Source organism: Haemorhous mexicanus, chromosome 13 (genome assembly GCF_027477595.1).
Source record: "Haemorhous mexicanus isolate bHaeMex1 chromosome 13, bHaeMex1.pri, whole genome shotgun sequence".
NCBI classification, from domain to species: Eukaryota; Metazoa; Chordata; class Aves; order Passeriformes; family Fringillidae; genus Haemorhous; species Haemorhous mexicanus.
Window position 1 is genome coordinate 5702558 of NC_082353.1, and position 16581 is coordinate 5719138.

At 48.2% G+C, this 16581-nt stretch overlaps 1 protein-coding gene across 2 annotated transcripts in view; it reads left to right on the top strand.

The window, feature by feature from the left end:
* Positions 1-4264: 4264 nt before the first annotated feature.
* ALPK3 (alpha kinase 3) overlaps positions 4265-16581 on the top strand; it is a 32893-nt gene continuing 20576 nt past the window's right edge. Inside the window, exons 1-2 of one of the 2 annotated variants that reach the window (XM_059858070.1) lie at positions 4265-4561; positions 14076-14114. In XM_059858070.1, coding sequence (XP_059714053.1) covers positions 4419-4561; positions 14076-14114 — 182 coding nt within the window. In that variant the 5' untranslated portion in view covers positions 4265-4418. The remainder of the gene's footprint in view (positions 4562-14075; positions 14115-16581) is intronic. The other variant, XM_059858071.1, reaches the window with a different exon arrangement.

The following is a 16581-nucleotide window of genomic DNA, read 5'->3' on the forward strand; positions in this document are numbered from 1 at the left end:
ACAAGCCCCTCTGGGAAAGAAGGGAAGCAGTGGAGGACTCCACAGCGCTGTGCCGAGACTTGCACTTGCAAGGTTAGGGCAAGGTCAGGCTCATTAACCCAATGCTCATCACCCTTCCAGAGGCATCAGGACTACAAGGAAATTAGCTGGAAATGGTGGCCAGGGAGGACAGAGGGTGGCCAGGGAGTGACTGATTGTCAGTTCCTAAGAACTTTGAAGTGACTGGGAAGGAAGTGTGACACAAAGCTGGGAGGAATGAACTCAGGGCAGACAAATTTGCATCTGGCTGGCTTCTCCCTATGTTAATAGTCCTAGGAAGCAGGCTCCCATGGTGCCAGATGGGGACCAGGACTTCAGCATGGGGAAGACCGTGAACCAGTTAAGAGAACAGGCTGTGAGAGACTCTCACTCTGCTGCTGAAATTTCTCTATCCTGTAGCTATAGGCTGACCAAGGAAAAGCGAGGCCATCAGGGATGTCTCTCCCAGGAGGCAGCATGGAAGGGCACAAACAGGGGCATCAGGATGGCGGAGAGAAGCAGTTGAGGCTGAGTGCTCATGGATCCATGCCCTATGGAACCCAGGGCAGGGCTGAGCTGTGCCATCGGGTCGGAGGGACTCAGCAAGGCTGAAGGATGCACCTCTAACTGCTGCTTCTCTTTAATAACAGGTGGGGAGGAAGGTGGCAGGAAAAAGCCAAACCCAACACAACTGGTGGATTGAGGAAAGACTTTCTCCCTCCATGTCCTTTTCTTTGTGCAGAATGGGATAATTACACTGCAAAGGCAGGAAAACCATAGGACCTTCCTTTGTGCTCATCTCCCCAGCTGTCTGAAATCACACAGACCCTTCTTTTTCCTATTTTCTCCAAGGTCCAGCTAGGCATTTGGAAATGTATCTATAAATGATTGAAAATGAAGGTTCTGGCTGAGTATGTGCCAGCAGCTTTGTGGCACCTATATCCTGCAGAGTTATTATCTATGCGACACACATAGCTAATAAAAATGATCATTAAATTAACCCCAGCACTTTCCCATAGCTAAAGATGACACTTCTGGCTGATGCAGAATCTCTTCAAACAGCTGGAGGTTGCTGTGTTCCCTGTGGACTGTTTCTCCAGGCTTGAGAGAAAGAATCCTCCTCCAAATACCTCCTCAGGAAGCCCATTGTGCTTATCCTCTGTCAGAGCCCAGCCCTGGCACCATTCATTAATATTTGGGGAAGAACCAGAGGTGAGAACTTGTTGTAGGAGTGCAGGAAGAAGCCTGTCATTTTAGAAAGGGAGGAACTTAAGGGTGCAGGATGGGAAAGAGAAGGATAAATTGTGCAAGAGGAGTGAGAAAACATCTGTGACTGTGTAAGTCGGTGCTGGATTTGCAGGCAGAGGAAGAAAGCTTTGCTAACGAGGTCTGAAGCCTCGTTTCTGGCTGTCTCAGGCTCCAGCAGCTGAACGCGTTTCCCCCGGAGCCAGGAGCAGAGGGCACTGTCACTCTCTGAGCAGACTGACGGGAGAGCAGATGCTGTGAGAGGAAGCTGTCTCAGCAGGCAACAGGCACAGGAACCATTCAGAGCTTGAAAGGGCAGAAAAGGAATACAAGCCCTGCACGTTGGGGGGAGGATCAAACACCACAGCAGGCTCTTTCTCGTCACATCTGAGCTAAACCTGCACTCGCCATCCAGGCTTCTCTCCACTGACGGGGTGCAGCACCGAACCATGACATGACCAGGGTGGGAAGGGAGCTCTGGGGGTCTCTGGTCCAGCCCCCCACTCTGAGCAGGATGCCAATCAGCTGCTCAGCACTCTGCCCCATCCACAGTCAGCTGTCTCACTGAATGGAGAGTGCCCATCTCTTGGGTCCCTATGGTACTGCTTGATTCCCTTCACAGGGCAAGTAATTTTCCCAATATCTAATCAGAACTTTCCTGCTTGCCATTTGCATTTTGGCTTCTCATTCTATCACTCTGCACCTCTGAATCTGTGTCCTTCTATAAGGTAGTGAGGAAAACAAGGAGGTCTCTATTTAGCCTTTCCCCAAAGCCTAAACTCCAGTTTCTCTCATCCTCTTCTCTGATGTCAGGTGTCTGAGCTCCTTCAGTCCTCTTTGTGGCCTTCACTGGACTTGATCCTGCATATTAGTGTCTTTCCTGTGTTTGGGAATCTGAAACCACAGTTCCAGGCCCAAAGCAGAAACCTACCTGTACTGGACACCCTTCTTAGTTGGCCTGGGCTCTGTTCTATCAGATCAATATGCCAAGAGACTGGGCTCATGGTAAAATAATGTGTAATTCATATGTTGGGACTTCAGGTTTCCTGAAGTTGTGGGACCTGAAAATCCTCTTTCTCTTTCCAGAGAAAGGGATGGGATCAGGAGAATGCCAGCTTGGGTCCTCCCAGCCCAGCATCCTGCCTACCACATTTGGGCAGCAGCCAGAGCAGAGGAAAGGGTGTGAAATCAGGGCATGCACACACTGAATATTCTTATGCAGCTCAAACATTTCTTGAACTGAAGGTTATATCTTTATACTGCATAAACCTCAGGAGGTTTTCTTTCCACAGATTTGTCCTGTGGATTTTATTAATCCCTGTTGACATTGAACAGCCACAGCCATGTGTGGGAGTAGCCTAAAGCCAAGGGGAGGGAGGAAGCATCTCCCTTTCACTATTTTACCTCCTGCTGATTTGACTTGTTCTCCTTGTCCCTTTCAGCTGTGTATTCCTCAGTCACGGGCACCTCAGTAGCTTCTTCCAGGCTGAAGAGTCCCAGTCCACACAGTTACTCTTCATGCAGCAGCCAGCCTGGACCTTGGCTCATCTTTGCTGCCCTTCTCTGAGTTCTCTTTGGGCTTTTTGGGCATCTGCTGTTTTCTGTTTGAGATGGATTATTTCTAAGTGACATTAGCTCACACAGAGCTCACTGCTGCCTATTGAAAATGAGTATTGTGGTTTCCCCCATGGATCATGGTCCATTTGTTTCATGCAATTTCATCTGCTGTTTCACTGCCAAGGTGAAGGTGAAGACTTCAGTCAGCCCTCTGGGACCACCGTTCTCCATATTTCCTAGGACCACATCCAAATGTCTTAGGAGGTCCATCTCCTCTGCATTTGCCAAGATCAAATATCCTCTCTGGTATCACAAATCCTGCAATTTACATGCCTGATAATGTGATCATCTGCCACAGTTGTGTCACCTGTATGGGTGATGCACAGACCCTGTGTGTCTGTGCATACCCTGGTGGCAGTCCCTACCCAAAGTCACATTCCAAATCACAGTATTTGTTGAGGAAAAGGAATCAGGAATGTCCTGCAGCAACTGATCCATCACCTGTCCTGCTGCTTGCTGCCACATCTGCTGCCTCTCCTGCCCCAGGAGGATCAGCTCTAATCATGTTGTATTTCCTGGAATGGAGCAATTTGCCATAATTTCCTGCTCCTGCTGCAATCACTGCTGTGCAGCCATGGGCAGGCAGCTAATCCACAGTGAATCTGCTCCATCCATCATTCCAGTGCTGGAGCAATGCAGTGCCATCAGTGACATGTCTGCAGCACATGATGCAACAACTTGGCAGGGCAAGAGAAAGGTAGAACAAGAAAATAAGTCCATTTTATTACTCATTTTCATTTGGTATTAAATCACTGCTAATAATTGTTTGTGACACGTATCCACTCTTTACATCTCTCTTTTGTGCTGTCTTTTTTTTATGGAGCCTGAATAAATACTATCACAGACTTTCTCTTGGGCATTCTGGGATAAAAACCAGGCTGCCAAGTCATGAGACTGCTGTGAGGATGTGACTGCCATGCCCATGCTGAGTGGCGCAGCCAGCCAGGGTGGGAACCTTGTGCCTGCAAGGAAGTGGAGGATGTTGGAGCTGATCCTGAGAAATCACGGAATAACCTGGAAGGGACCCACAAGGACCATCGAGTCCAACTTCTGTCCCTGCACAGAACAGCCCAACAACCCCACATTGTGCCTGAGAGCAGTGTCCAAAAGCTCCTGGAGCTCTGGCAGTCTTGAGGCCATGACCATTCCCTGGAAGGTGTGTTCAGTGCCCAACCATCTTCTGGGGAAGAACCTTTTCCTGATATCCAGCGAAAACCTGACACAACTTCAATGCTGTACCGTCAGGTTCTGTCAGTGGTCACCAGAGAGATCTTTGAGGTGTGAGAAATCCCCCGTGGTAGGGTGGTTATTATAAGGAAAAGTTCACTTCTTCCTCAAAAGCTGGACTCGATGGCAAGAGGAGGAGGAGGAGGAGGAGGAGGAAGAGGAGGAGGAGGCAGGGCAGCCGGCCCGGGGAGGCCGGGCAGCGGCCGTCGCGTCACGATTGACAGCGGCATGTGCGGAGGGTCTATAAACGGCGGCCGTGAGTGACAGGGAGGGCAGCGACGGCCGCGGGGCACGGCAGCCGCACTCCGGCCATGAGCTCGACCCGCAGGGCCCTCGCGGGCCTCTACGGGCGGGGAACGAGCCACATCGACGGGGCGGAGGAGGCCGAGAGCGCGGCCTGGGCCTCACGGCCGGACCGACGGAGTTACCTGCTGGGCATCCGGCCCCAGAACAGGTGAGCGCCGGCCCGGGGGAAGGCGCTGCTGTGGGGGCTGTCCCCGAGCTGGCCACTGCCGTGGGTGCGGGTGACGGCGGGCGCGGGGCTGGCGGGGGACGGAGGCGGGCCGGACCGGCCGTGGGTGCAGCGGGGAGGGCGGGCTGGCCCTCACCCGAGCCGCGAGGCCTCGCAGGGAGCCGGCTGGAAGTGGTGTAGCCAACGGGCCTGGCCGTCCCCGGGGAGCTGCTCCAGGGGAGAAACCGAGCGATGGCTCGGGCTCTCCAGAGGAGCGGCTGTGTGTTGCAGACCAGTCCCTCGCCTCCCCGAAGAGAGCTGGCGGTGTGGCATGCTATTGCCGGGCAGGGCTGTGGACATGGCACCTTGTGTGTGGCTGAGCGGGTGTGTGAAATGGTGGTGGAATCATAGGATAGAATCATGGAATGTCCTATCCACAAGGATCATCGAGACCAGCTCCTGGCCGTGCCCAGGACACCCCAGCAATCCCGTGCTGCGCCTGAGCTGGTTGTCCAAACACTCCTGGAGCTCTGGCAGCCTTGGGGCCATGACTACTGCTCTGTGGAGCCTGTTCTGGTGACCCACCACCTTCTGAGTGAAGAACCCTTTCTTGCATATCCAATAATATAATCTATTTTAACCCCCTTTGTACAGCTTCACGCTGGCCCGTCAGGTTCTGTCTCTGGTCACCAGAGATTGATCGGTGCTGCCTCTCCTCTTCCCCTCATGAGAAGGCTGCAGACCCCAGTGAATCCAAGCTGTCCTTAAGAAATTCTGACAAACACGAGTGTCTCCAGTTAAACTCAGGGAACAGCACTGACCTTCCTGCCCTCATTGTAGTGAAGTGCCTCACCAGACAGAGCGAGGGGCCCGCTGGGCTCTGTGCGAGGGTGCCTTATCTTATTGTCAAAAAGGCATTTCTGCATTGTAGATAGGGGCTGAGCAGCAATGAGATCAGCATTCCTGGGTCAGGAATGGCCTCCGGCACAGGGTCTGGAGTAGGAATAAGGCTTTGTTCACAGGGGGAAGGTATGATAAACATGCTGTCAGCTGAGCCTGACTGAGGTTAGCAAACACAGAATTACAGGGTGATGTGCCAGCAGCGCCCAAGGTGTTGGTGATTGTGTGAGGCACTCAAAAAAGCCTTGAAATTGCTTTGAATTCACTGGGAATGTTCTTCAGTCTATGAGCTCTCCAAATGAGTGTGCCTCTTCCCTGCTGATGGTTTATAAATAATCCATTTCCAGCGTGTCAAGCTTTGATGCCTCAAGGAGTCAGACATTCATAAAACTAAATGCAGGACCAAAAGAGATAAAAAAGTGCTGCCTGGAAGTCAGGTGTTAAAACTGGGGTAATGCCAAAGTGAAGTTGCCTAAATTCAGTTCCTCTGTGGTGGTATCATGTCGTGCTGGGGTGTGAGCTAGTGACACCTTCAGCACCACCAAATGTCCACAGAGGGTCCACAGCCTGTGGCCTCAGATCATACCAGGAACTAGAAATCTCTTAACTGAGCCCAGTGACTCCATTCTGCGGATTACAAGCAGAGAGAGGTTTTAATAAAGATGTTGAGGTGTTTGGGTTGCCTACAGCTTAACTTTCATTTTCCTTGACTGCTCTCAAATTGCTGCTTTAATCAGTTTAACTGTAAAGGAGAGTTCATGCATCCAGCAAGAAATACCTTCAGTATTCCCAGTTGGATTCCCAAAGTTTCCTCTGTTGGGGAAGGCAGGGAGCAATGTAACACCCAGGCAGGCAGTGCTCCTGGTGTCTTCTGGCTGCAGCACCCTTTGAGGCTGTTTCTCAGGTGTGGTAAATCCAGCCCATTTCTGCAGAGCTCTGAGCCCTCAACCTTTTGAGCTTTTCAACCTAATGCTGCTGTGGCTGCACCCCAATTTCCATCTGTGGAAGCCCAGTGCTGGCAAAAGAGCTCTGCTGCCCCAGTTAAATCAGCAGCACATTCAATTTCCACAAATTCTCCAATCATTTTTCCAACCACTTACGTACATGATCGTCAAAGCCTGTGGCAAGGCAATTTAATTTTGTCTCTTAAATCCACTGTCTGCCCCTTCTGTTGTAAGAAGCAGTGACTAAATAATGGCTAAATGGCAAAATTGACCTTTCCCTGAGTTCGTGGCAACTTCTAGGTTCCCTAATGAGTTAGGGAGGAGGCATATAAAAGTCTGGTTCCCTGCAGAGACCTACAAGTGCTGAAGACTTGGGCCAGGATTTTTAGAAACTGCTGTCTAAAATGCAGGGCAAGGGCTTGAATGAAGTGTGGCTTTTTATGTCGTAATTAAAAAATGTATCATAACAATTCTGGTAAGCAAATGAGTGGAATGGTGTAGCAAGGAGACTTTAAGAAAGCAATTATGACTTTAATTAAATCCAGGAACATCTGGAGAGCTTACCTGGGAGAACTTGAAAAGCACGATGAGCAACATGCGGAACAGCAGATAACACTGAGCAGCTCTCTAACACAGAATGGATTTGGATTTGCTGGGTTTGAAACTAACAAAGGCAGTGGGACAAGTGATGCAGACGCAGGATTGCTGTGAGAGGTTACTGTAGTGGTTAGGAAACAAAAATGGATGTTCTGATCCAAAGACAATGTAGGTTTTTTAAGGTTTCTTTGTTTCTGTCTTTATATGTATATATAGAGTATGTGTAACTAAAATATTTGCCTGTTCACTGCTTCTTAAGGCAGTAGAAAGTGTAGTAATGTGGTAGAGGTACACAAAGACCTGGAGAGGTCTTTAAGAAAAGAAACTAAGGTTGGAAATCTCTGCTTCTGGGGTGACTTATGACCACGCTCTGCCCTCCAGATCCCAGCACAGGAATGGAGCTGTTGGAATGAGTCCAGAGGAGGCAGCAAGATTGTCAGAGGGATGGAGCACCTCTGCTATGAGAAAAGGCTGGAATTGTTTATCCTGGAGAAGCTCCTGGGTAACCTGATTGTGCCCTTCCAGTACTTGAAGGCAGCCTAAAAGAAGGATGGAGAGAGACTCTTTACAAGGGCTGGAGTGACAGGACAAGGAGGAATGGCTTCAAACTGACAGAGGGCAGGGCTAGTTGGGCTGTTAGGATTCAATTCATCCCATGAGGCCCTGGCACAGGTTGCCCAGAGAGGCTGTGGCTGCCCCATTCCTGGAAGTGTTCCAGGCCAGGTTGAACAGGGCTTAGAGCAACCTGGTCTAGGTCACCTGCCCATGGCAGGTGATGGAACAAGATGAGCTTTAAGGTCCCATCCAACTAAAACCATTCTGTGATTCTTTGTTGAGGGCCGTTTGGATGTGTTACTTGGTCTCCCTAATCCTGTTGGAGGAAAGGGATATCGTGTAAATTGAAGGATATGAATCAGGTTACCAGAACATGATTTTTCTGGGTTTTAACTTGTAGAATTTTCCAGAGGTGGTGCTAAGAAAGCCAGAAGAATAGAGGTGTTGATATGGCCATAGATAGATCATCATCCTTTTATTAATCAGAGTATTCAGGGTATTTATTCTTCATGCCCTTGGGAATACTCTTTTGTAAGGATTTTGTGTGTGAGCAAGCAGCTCAGTGGTTTTCCTTTGCTGGTCTTTTAATGTGCCTGATATTGGACAGTGTCAGGAGCAGCTTATGGCCACAGTGACTTGCCCTCTGCTCTGGCTGCTGACAGACAGGATTTTTGTTTATCTTGGGGTTGTTTTTTTAAACAAACCTGTTATGTCTCAAAGCAATTATTTCAAGCAAGTAATTATTTCACAAAGTGAGAGGAGGAGCTGTCAGTCCTGTTCAGGGTCTACCTTAGCTACATTCATGGGCCACAACCTTCAAGACATCTTTCTAGATGTCCTTTTTGTAAGAACTAGCAAGTCTGGAGAGTATATTGTGCAGAGAGATGCAATTTTATATAAAACCTTCATCTGAGTGCTAGGCAAACCTCTGCTGGAAGTGATCTGCGCCTCTTACCTAATGCAGCTGTCTGCTCCTCAGTCTCATTAGAGCATTGCTTCCTTGCTTGAGTATCTTTCTACTGTCATAGCTACATCATATACAGATATTTATAGAGTGTAGTGACATTGCCTCTGAGCTTTTCTTGGATAACTCTGCTTGGGGTGGCACTTGAGCTCAGGAGAGGGCCTTGCCACCTGGCTCTTCTGGCTGGAAACCATTCCCAGTCTTGTCCCTCTTGCTTTGCACATAATATCAAATGAAGGAGAAAGATCTGTTGCTATAATAAAGTGTGCTGGAAACTGAGGAGCCCTTGGTTCCTGAAAAGCAGGTTTAGTTCAGTCGCATTCCCTCTTTAGCAGCTGGGTACCTGTAATGTCCAAGGGGACTTTGCTTTTGGCGAGGAGTGGTGTAACCCCCTGGTCAGGTGCCAGCTGAGGCAGCTGAGAGCACTCAGTTTGATTTGTGGGATGGAAGTGTCTCAAACTCTGGAAGGAGGGACAGCCAGTTCCTACTGGAAAGGCAAAGTTTAGGGCGTCAATGAGTCATCTCCACACCCTGTGACCTGCAGGACAGAGGAGGCTGTTTCCCATTGCTGGAGGTGTCTGCTTTGAGTGGGGCTCCTTAGCAGTTGTGCACTCCAAATAACAATCCTTAACAATTCCAAAGGGGGATTTTCCAGCTCCCTTTCTATAGCCTCCTGTCCATATGTCCATATCCCCAAGGAAGCCAAGTGGAGCCAAGTGTGTAGGCTGATGAGCCCATGCCCTTCAGGGTCACTAGAAAGAGTATATCACATGTGAGAACTGTGCTGTTCTCAGGAAACCTGGAAGGGGATGTTTCCCAGGCCAGGGATACCATTGTGTGGAGGGCAGAGTGTGGTCATCTCCAAATAAGGCACTTCTCATGCCACAGCAGAGGCAGTTCCCAGGATATGGAATTAAAACCTGCTCTACCCTTGCTCTCTTTGGACGAGAGGAGGAAGATCTTGAGTGAATGAGGTTGTTATCTCACATTCACAGCATTGCCTGGTCCAAGAAGAGGAAGAAGGAAGGGCTGTTACAGGCAATTTTTTTTTTTTTCTTTTCTCTGCACAGTAAGCTGCCAGGAGGATGTCACCTTTCCTGGGCATCTCATTGTCCAATATTTACTTTGCCTTTTCTTTTTGTCCATTTCTCATTCCTTGGTGTGTTTCTAAGTTTAATTTGGTCCATAGAGCTAGCAACAATTCAGAGTTAAAATACACAAATCTTCAGAGCATTACAGAGGCTGATACTGCAATGTGTAACTTAATTTATTGTTTTCCACCTTCTCTGTTAATGAAATCTAGCCTGAATTGTTACACACAAGTCTGTGTTCGTCTCAGCAAAAACTAAATTACCTGCAGAAAAAAATTGCCACATTTCTGCATCTCTGACATAGATTCGGTCTGTGACCTTGACAAGCAAAGACTCAATACATCTGTTTTCCAGTCTGTGAAATAACAATGTGTCTTGTACAGCAACACAGCACTCAGAGCTGCTTTATCACGGGCCTGCTGATAGCTCCTGCCATGGTGTATGAACACCAGCACGCTCGTTCTGTGTGTGCAGGGAGTGCTTGATAAGGAGCAGGACACATGGCAGGAAAGCAGCTGTGAGCACAGCCATGCCTACATGAAAGCCTCAGTATTTGCTTTTAAACGTTGAAAAGGGTTCACTGCTGACAACTGAGGCAGGATTCTGAGTGGTTTGTATTTGTCTCAAGTAGTATTAACCTTGAAGACAGGCAAGTTCGTGGGAAACCTTATACTTGGAAGTCTGCATGTGCAAAACATGCCCAATAATGTCAGGGATCAGAGAGCCAGTGAGGGGCAATGTCTGCAGGAAGTTGCCAGTCCCTCTGTCCAGCTCCCAGGATGTACAGGCTGCTCCATGGGCTTCCCGAGGAGCTTTGGTGCAATGCTGATTCCCTCAAAACATAACTTGGACCTGTCAGCTTTGCTGTCATGGGCATGTTTTGCTCTTTTTTTCCTTCAGTGGACAGCTTGTGTGGGTCAATTTTCATGCTGTGGAAGAGCACTGAAAAATATTGAAAAAATATTGATCACTGCTGCTGCTCAAGCCTGGGTGCTTGTCCATATGAAGATGGAGCCACTGTTAAGCCTATTTCAGGGTCTCCTGAGCTCTTGCTCACTTCCATGTGGAGAGTGCACTGGAAGGAGAAAGATTTCTTTTTCTCAATGATAAGAAATACAGAGAGTAATTTCATGGATAATTGCATGAGAGGGTTAAAAAAGGTGTCAGACTGAAAATCTATGTTTTTCAAGCAGTGAACTTTTTGGTGCCAGTGGATGCCAGCCCAGACCATCAACTTGAGTGGTTAAAAAAATTGAGATGGTGTTGACAGTTCTGCCTCCTGCCCTTGCAAGACTGAAATTTGGCAAGTGCATGAAAAACGAGGAAGGCTGTCTTCACTTCCAAAGAGAATTAGGAGTAGTTGAAGGGCTAAAACCTTTCAGAGGATGATAAATGGCCAAAGGAGCTTGAAAGCATATGATAAAATGAAATCTAACAAAGAACTGAGACTGGTAGAAGGGATGTGGTGGAGAGGTATAGTGCTATGGTCCAGCACTTGAGAACAGTTATGTATTTTCAGAACTAGCTTATAAAAGGCTAAACTTCTCTTCATCAGTGGGAGGTGCCTGAGGGGGCTTCATCCCACCAGTGCTGGACATGCCTGGAGCAGACATTTTTGAAGTCCATTTCTCCAGTAGAAGGAAGGGTTATTCTGGAAGCCTTGATTCAGTGCTTTAGATGTGTTCCTCAGGATTACATTAGCATTTGCCTTTATCCAGTAACTGCAATGGCCCCGAGCTTGCCCGAGGGAGGCACATCCACTGCTGATACTGCACTTCATTAGCAGAGCCCTGTGCTGTGTGTGCTATAAGTCCTTGGGGAGCCCAGGGCACAGACAGCCCGGTCCAGAGAGGATCAGAGCAAGCACACTGGAGTATCTGCTGCCCTGCTCAGGAGCCCCAGGTTTCCAGCAGGGCAGATTGGGTTCTGATGTAGCTGTGCTGTCACAGCTCTACATGGATGTGCTGGAACGTAATTGAAGTGAAGCGCCAGCTGCCTGCAGGCAGGGCTCTGCTGCCTGCAGGATCCACAATTTGATCACGCTCTCTGGGGCTTAAATCTCTAGTCTGAAAAGCAAATTTAGAATATTGAGGTTAAACTTCAATTAATACATGATGGCCTTTTTCTTCTGATAATATGGAGAGACCCTCAAGAGACCCTCAGTTCAGTGTTCAGCACTGTCTCAGGATGTGCAGTGAATAAAGCCCATGTTGTCTTAATACTGGGGATTAAAAAAAAAAAGCACTGTCAGTGCTTACTGTTTGATCACATCCATGAGCACAATGGGCTCATGGCACAAGCAGCCTTTGTTCTGACTCTTGCTATTTTCTTTACGTCCAAGCCAAGACACATCCCTGTTTGTCTTATGCAAGAAATCATAATTAAAACCACACTACTGCCTACACTAGGATTCTAGCTTGCGAGGATTTTGGGACCTTCCTTTTAAGAAGGTCTTTAGTATTCTTGGTGGGTAAAAAGATGTTTTTCCCTTGCAGTGGTAAGCAAAATGTTTTGAGACAAGTTAAACCAGTGAGTTGTGTTTCCAGACAGAGGGAGGTGCCTGGGGGCAGCCCAGAGCACAGGCATACAGCTGCCCCTGGGATCACTTGGGGTGGTTGTGCTTGGGAGGAGTGTGGGAGGAGGAACCTGGATCCCCAGGAAGTCAGGATGGGGTGAGAGCAGCACAAGGTGCAGTTTGAGCTCCCTCTCTGAGGGTGTCTGTGAGTGTTGAGGACAAGGTGAGGTGCTGGTCAGTAAGGCAGGTAATGCAAAGCTGTGCCAGAAAGGGCATGGAGCTCGCAGGGATGTTGCAAGGGGTGGAAGGATACAGCTCAAAGGACACAGCTCCTCTGTTTGGCTTCTCTCGTGAACCAGCACAGCACATGAAAGAGGGATCAGGTGAGTGAGTGATCCTCAGCCTGTTACTGTGAGCACTTGATTTCCCCAGCTGGATCATGCCCAATGTGCACATCCTTTGGCTGCATGACCAGCACTTGGCACTGGGAGTGGACCAGGATTGTGTGGTTGGGGGTGGAGAGGGTGAAGCTGCTGCGAAAAGGCCAAGTGCCACCCATGTTTGTTGGGTTAAAGCTGCTCCTGAGCAACAGTCCAAAACTTCTGCTGTCTTTGCTTTCCTGAAGGAGAAGAGTCAGTGAGCCCTTCAGATTTTTCTTCTCAAAGGAAATTTGCAATTATTTGTGTAAAGTGTCAGGACTTCAAGCTGAGCTACTTTTTTTCTCGGGGTTCACATGGGGGTTCTGCCTCCACAGGTGGAATGTACAGTTTGCTGGACCAGTTTTCAGGGTCTCTCTGTGATAATTTTTAGGGCAAGACTAGGAGTCCTTCTGGTTTCCACAGGACTGGGACTCACACATTTGGGTAGGAGACCTGAAGAGGTGCACCTGCAGGTGGCCCTCCACGTGGTTCTTTCTGCTGACTTCTGTAGCACCATCCTAGAGCACTGAACTTTGGTGGTTCACAGGGGCTGAAAAGGTTGGATCTCTCTGCACTTAGGGATGTGGCAGTCTGGCCTGGTACATCCCAGAAGGGATGCCCGTGCTGCAGTCATTTCCGAGGCTGTATGGTGAGGTTGTTGCATAGGTGTAACGTACCTCAGTGCAATTAAATCACTGAGCTTACATGCAGCTGACTAGCTTGTCCCTGTTAGTTTTGGACTTTTGATTGCCATGTGGGTGAGTCAAAGCTTGAGGAACTGTTCCTGACTGCTGCAGGTCAATGCACAGAGGTTGTTTCCTACAGCCTGCAAGGGGCTGCTGCCACAGTCCAGGAATGTGGCCCTTTGGCTAGGACATGAGTCCCTGAAGACAGAGAGCTGGTGACCACTGGTAAGTAGCTCATCAAGATGTCTTGTGCAGGACCTGCGTGTTTGATTTTGTTCCCTGAATTGATTAATGCTCCTACATCTTCCCACAAAGAAAGGAAAACGTGTAGATTCTTGTAAAGTCTACTTCTGTTATTTTATTTTAATGTTTTGCCAGACCTTAGTGATTTCATTGGCAAGCTGGAAAGCAATGTGATCAGAAAGTTTTCAGCTTCTCCCAGGAGCTGTCCTTGGAAGCACAGAGGGCACCCAGCTCAGGCCAGCTGCTTGCCAGCACAGAATTGGGCTGGACGTCTCCTGTGGTGGAGTTGCCTGCTTTGAGCACAATGCTGCAGATGGTGCATGGAAGGCTCAAGGTGCTGCTTCTTGGAAACCTACTTGTATAAATGTCCTGACACTGATTCTCTGTGGTTAACGACCATTTCATTTTTACAGCCTTTGATTTCAATTGACAATGTGGCTTGCTCGTCCTGGCAGGCAGCCTAAGGCAGCTGTACCTTCTTTTAATAGGATCTCTGACCTCTGCAAAATGACTCATCATTAATATGTCTCTGTAACGGATTGTTTATTTCAGCTCCTTTCCGTGCTTCTCTCTCTAATGGTTTTTATGCTGTTTTTTGCTTAGCTTATCAAGCAGCAGATTCTCTCCCTCCAGTTTAGGAAGGTAAACTACATTGCATTAAACTGCTCTGACCAAACACTTTTCTGAATCTGTCTGCATGTGATTAACCTGTAATGCTTTGGTACTAATTAATTTATCAGTAGAGAGCCCTGAAGTGAGCTAACAGCCTCATCCTGCATGATTTGATCCCTAATACTTGAACTGCAGAAAGAAAAGTGAATGTTCATCATAATTCCTGTATTAAGGTGCAAGAAATATTCCTATTTCTTAGCCAAAGGATGGGTGTTCAGCTAGTTCTTTATATTAAAGTGAGACTTCCATACAGAGACATTAAAAATTGGATGTGACTGCCCTGAGACATCCAGAGAAAAAATTTTCTTCCCCCTGCCATTGTTGTGAGGATCCTCATTCACTTGGTCTTTGCTCCAAAAGGCATTTGTACAGCTGTACTTTGCCTTTGGCAAAAGAACACATTTGGAAAAAGCTGGCATTTCTGGTTTGCTGGAGTGGCAGGTAGAAGAATAACCGTGGAGGGAAAGGCCTCTCCAGAACACCTCTCTAGCTCCGGGATTTCTAACCAAAAAGTCAGAAAAAGAAATTCATAACAAGATGAATACACTTCTCAAATCTCTTTTTCCAGCAGGCTTTTGTATGGAAATCCCTCTTTAATTGAAAAGGCTACTGAATTGCCAGGGGTCTCTTCTAGGATCCAGGGCTTTTTCTGCCCCAAAGGTGCAGCTCCAGGAAGGCCCAAAGAAAAAATGGCTAGTGCTTTGTGTCCAGTTCTTGGAATACCCTGAATTACTGGTTTAGAAAGCAATTTGAATTGGACAAGCCTCCTTGCAGCTGGAGTGAGTCAGCTGAGAGCCCCACCGTGCCAGAGCCTTGAAATCCTGCTGTGACCAACACAATGGTTTCTTTGAAAGACCCAACAGACCTTCCAGGCTTCCTGCCAAGTGCCATTGGGCAAGTCCCTGATTCATCTGCTGAGCCTGTGCTGCCCCCAGCTCTCACCACAGCTGCATTCCAAAGCTATTCAGTAGCCTTTGCTGTATGTATTTCACCTGGTTGTGGGATTTGCACTGAGTGGACCAGACTTATTCCTGGTGCTGCCTGCTGGTGCTGGTGGCATGGTGCTGGGATTAAACTGGGTCCCAAGAGCCACTATGTGTGTGTGCATCACTTGATTATAAGATGCTGATCCCGTTGTCCTCCTGCTGGGGTATGAAATGTTGGTTGATGCTTGGGAAATTCTTTTATGTGACTCTGAAAGGCATTTACTGGTATGGGGAGGGGGATCTGTGTTGAAGGGAGCATCAAAACCCTACCAGTAACTGCCTTGTACTGGATTGTCTGCCTTGCTCTGTGGAAATGGGCTTTTTTTTTTTTTCCTGAGATTGGAATTTGGAAAGGTTGTTCTGGTTTGAAACAGCTTTTGACTCCCACAGCCCATTGCTGGCCCCACAGTTGAATGAAGAGTTGCTTACCAGGACCAGTGTCCTAGTAACCATTGATTTCCACAGAAAGGAGCCTGAGCTGTGGAATCTGTTATTTTTATCCCACCCCACACATGTGTTTGGATACAGACCATGCTTATAACCTTCATTCAGTAGATGAATCAGGTTTGCAACATCCTAAGCTTCCCCTGTCCTGACCCTCATCCAGCACAAGGTGCTGGGAGCTGGGTGAGGTTCCTGCTGTGCCCCAGTGGGTTGTTACTCAGGGATTCATCTCCCTGCATCTCTTACAAACCCATTCTTGCAGGAAGGCAGAGGGAAAATAATGACATTGCAGCCTCCAGGTAAGTTTTCAGGGTGGATAAAACAGGCCGTTGCTGTGGCTGTAGCTCTCCTGATGCCTTCAGCCATGTGTGCTTAGTCCCTGTCAGTGAACCTGCCCAAGCTGGGTCATGGTAAACGTGGGGTTTTTTGGTTTGTCCTGACCCAGTTTGCTTCCTTAGCAGGTAGAGCATTAGTGGCAGCAGCACCAGCATCCTGCCTGCAGGCTGGCGCTGCTTGTGGGGCTGGGGTCCTCCTCATGGGACCCTCACCACACACTCTGAGCCCTTCTGCTCATGGTGGAGCTGTGTCAAGAGTGGTTTGGGCATTTGTTCCACCCCTTGCATGTTTCTGGAAGCTGATCACTTGTTTAAGGAATGTCTTTCACTGCTGAAAATTATATAAATAGAGCTGCCAGCTACCAGTTCTCTTGCAGTATTAGCTGTTTCTCCCAGCATCTTTGCATTTGAGACCTTGGGGGCCCCTCTCGTATTGTAAATGTGTAAAGCTTTAATTGCAGAGGGAAAAATTAAATAAGAAGCTCTTCCCTTCCAAGAGCCTCAGCATTATCTGAATGAAAAGCCAATTTGGAATTAAATAATTTCCCTTTATTTAAGAAAGCCCAGATTTTCTGGGACCTCTCTCAGTGATGCTGCAGCAGGGTTGGATGGATATGGTGATTTATTGCACTTCATTGAACAGTGCTGATAACCTGGAGAATCCATGGTCTG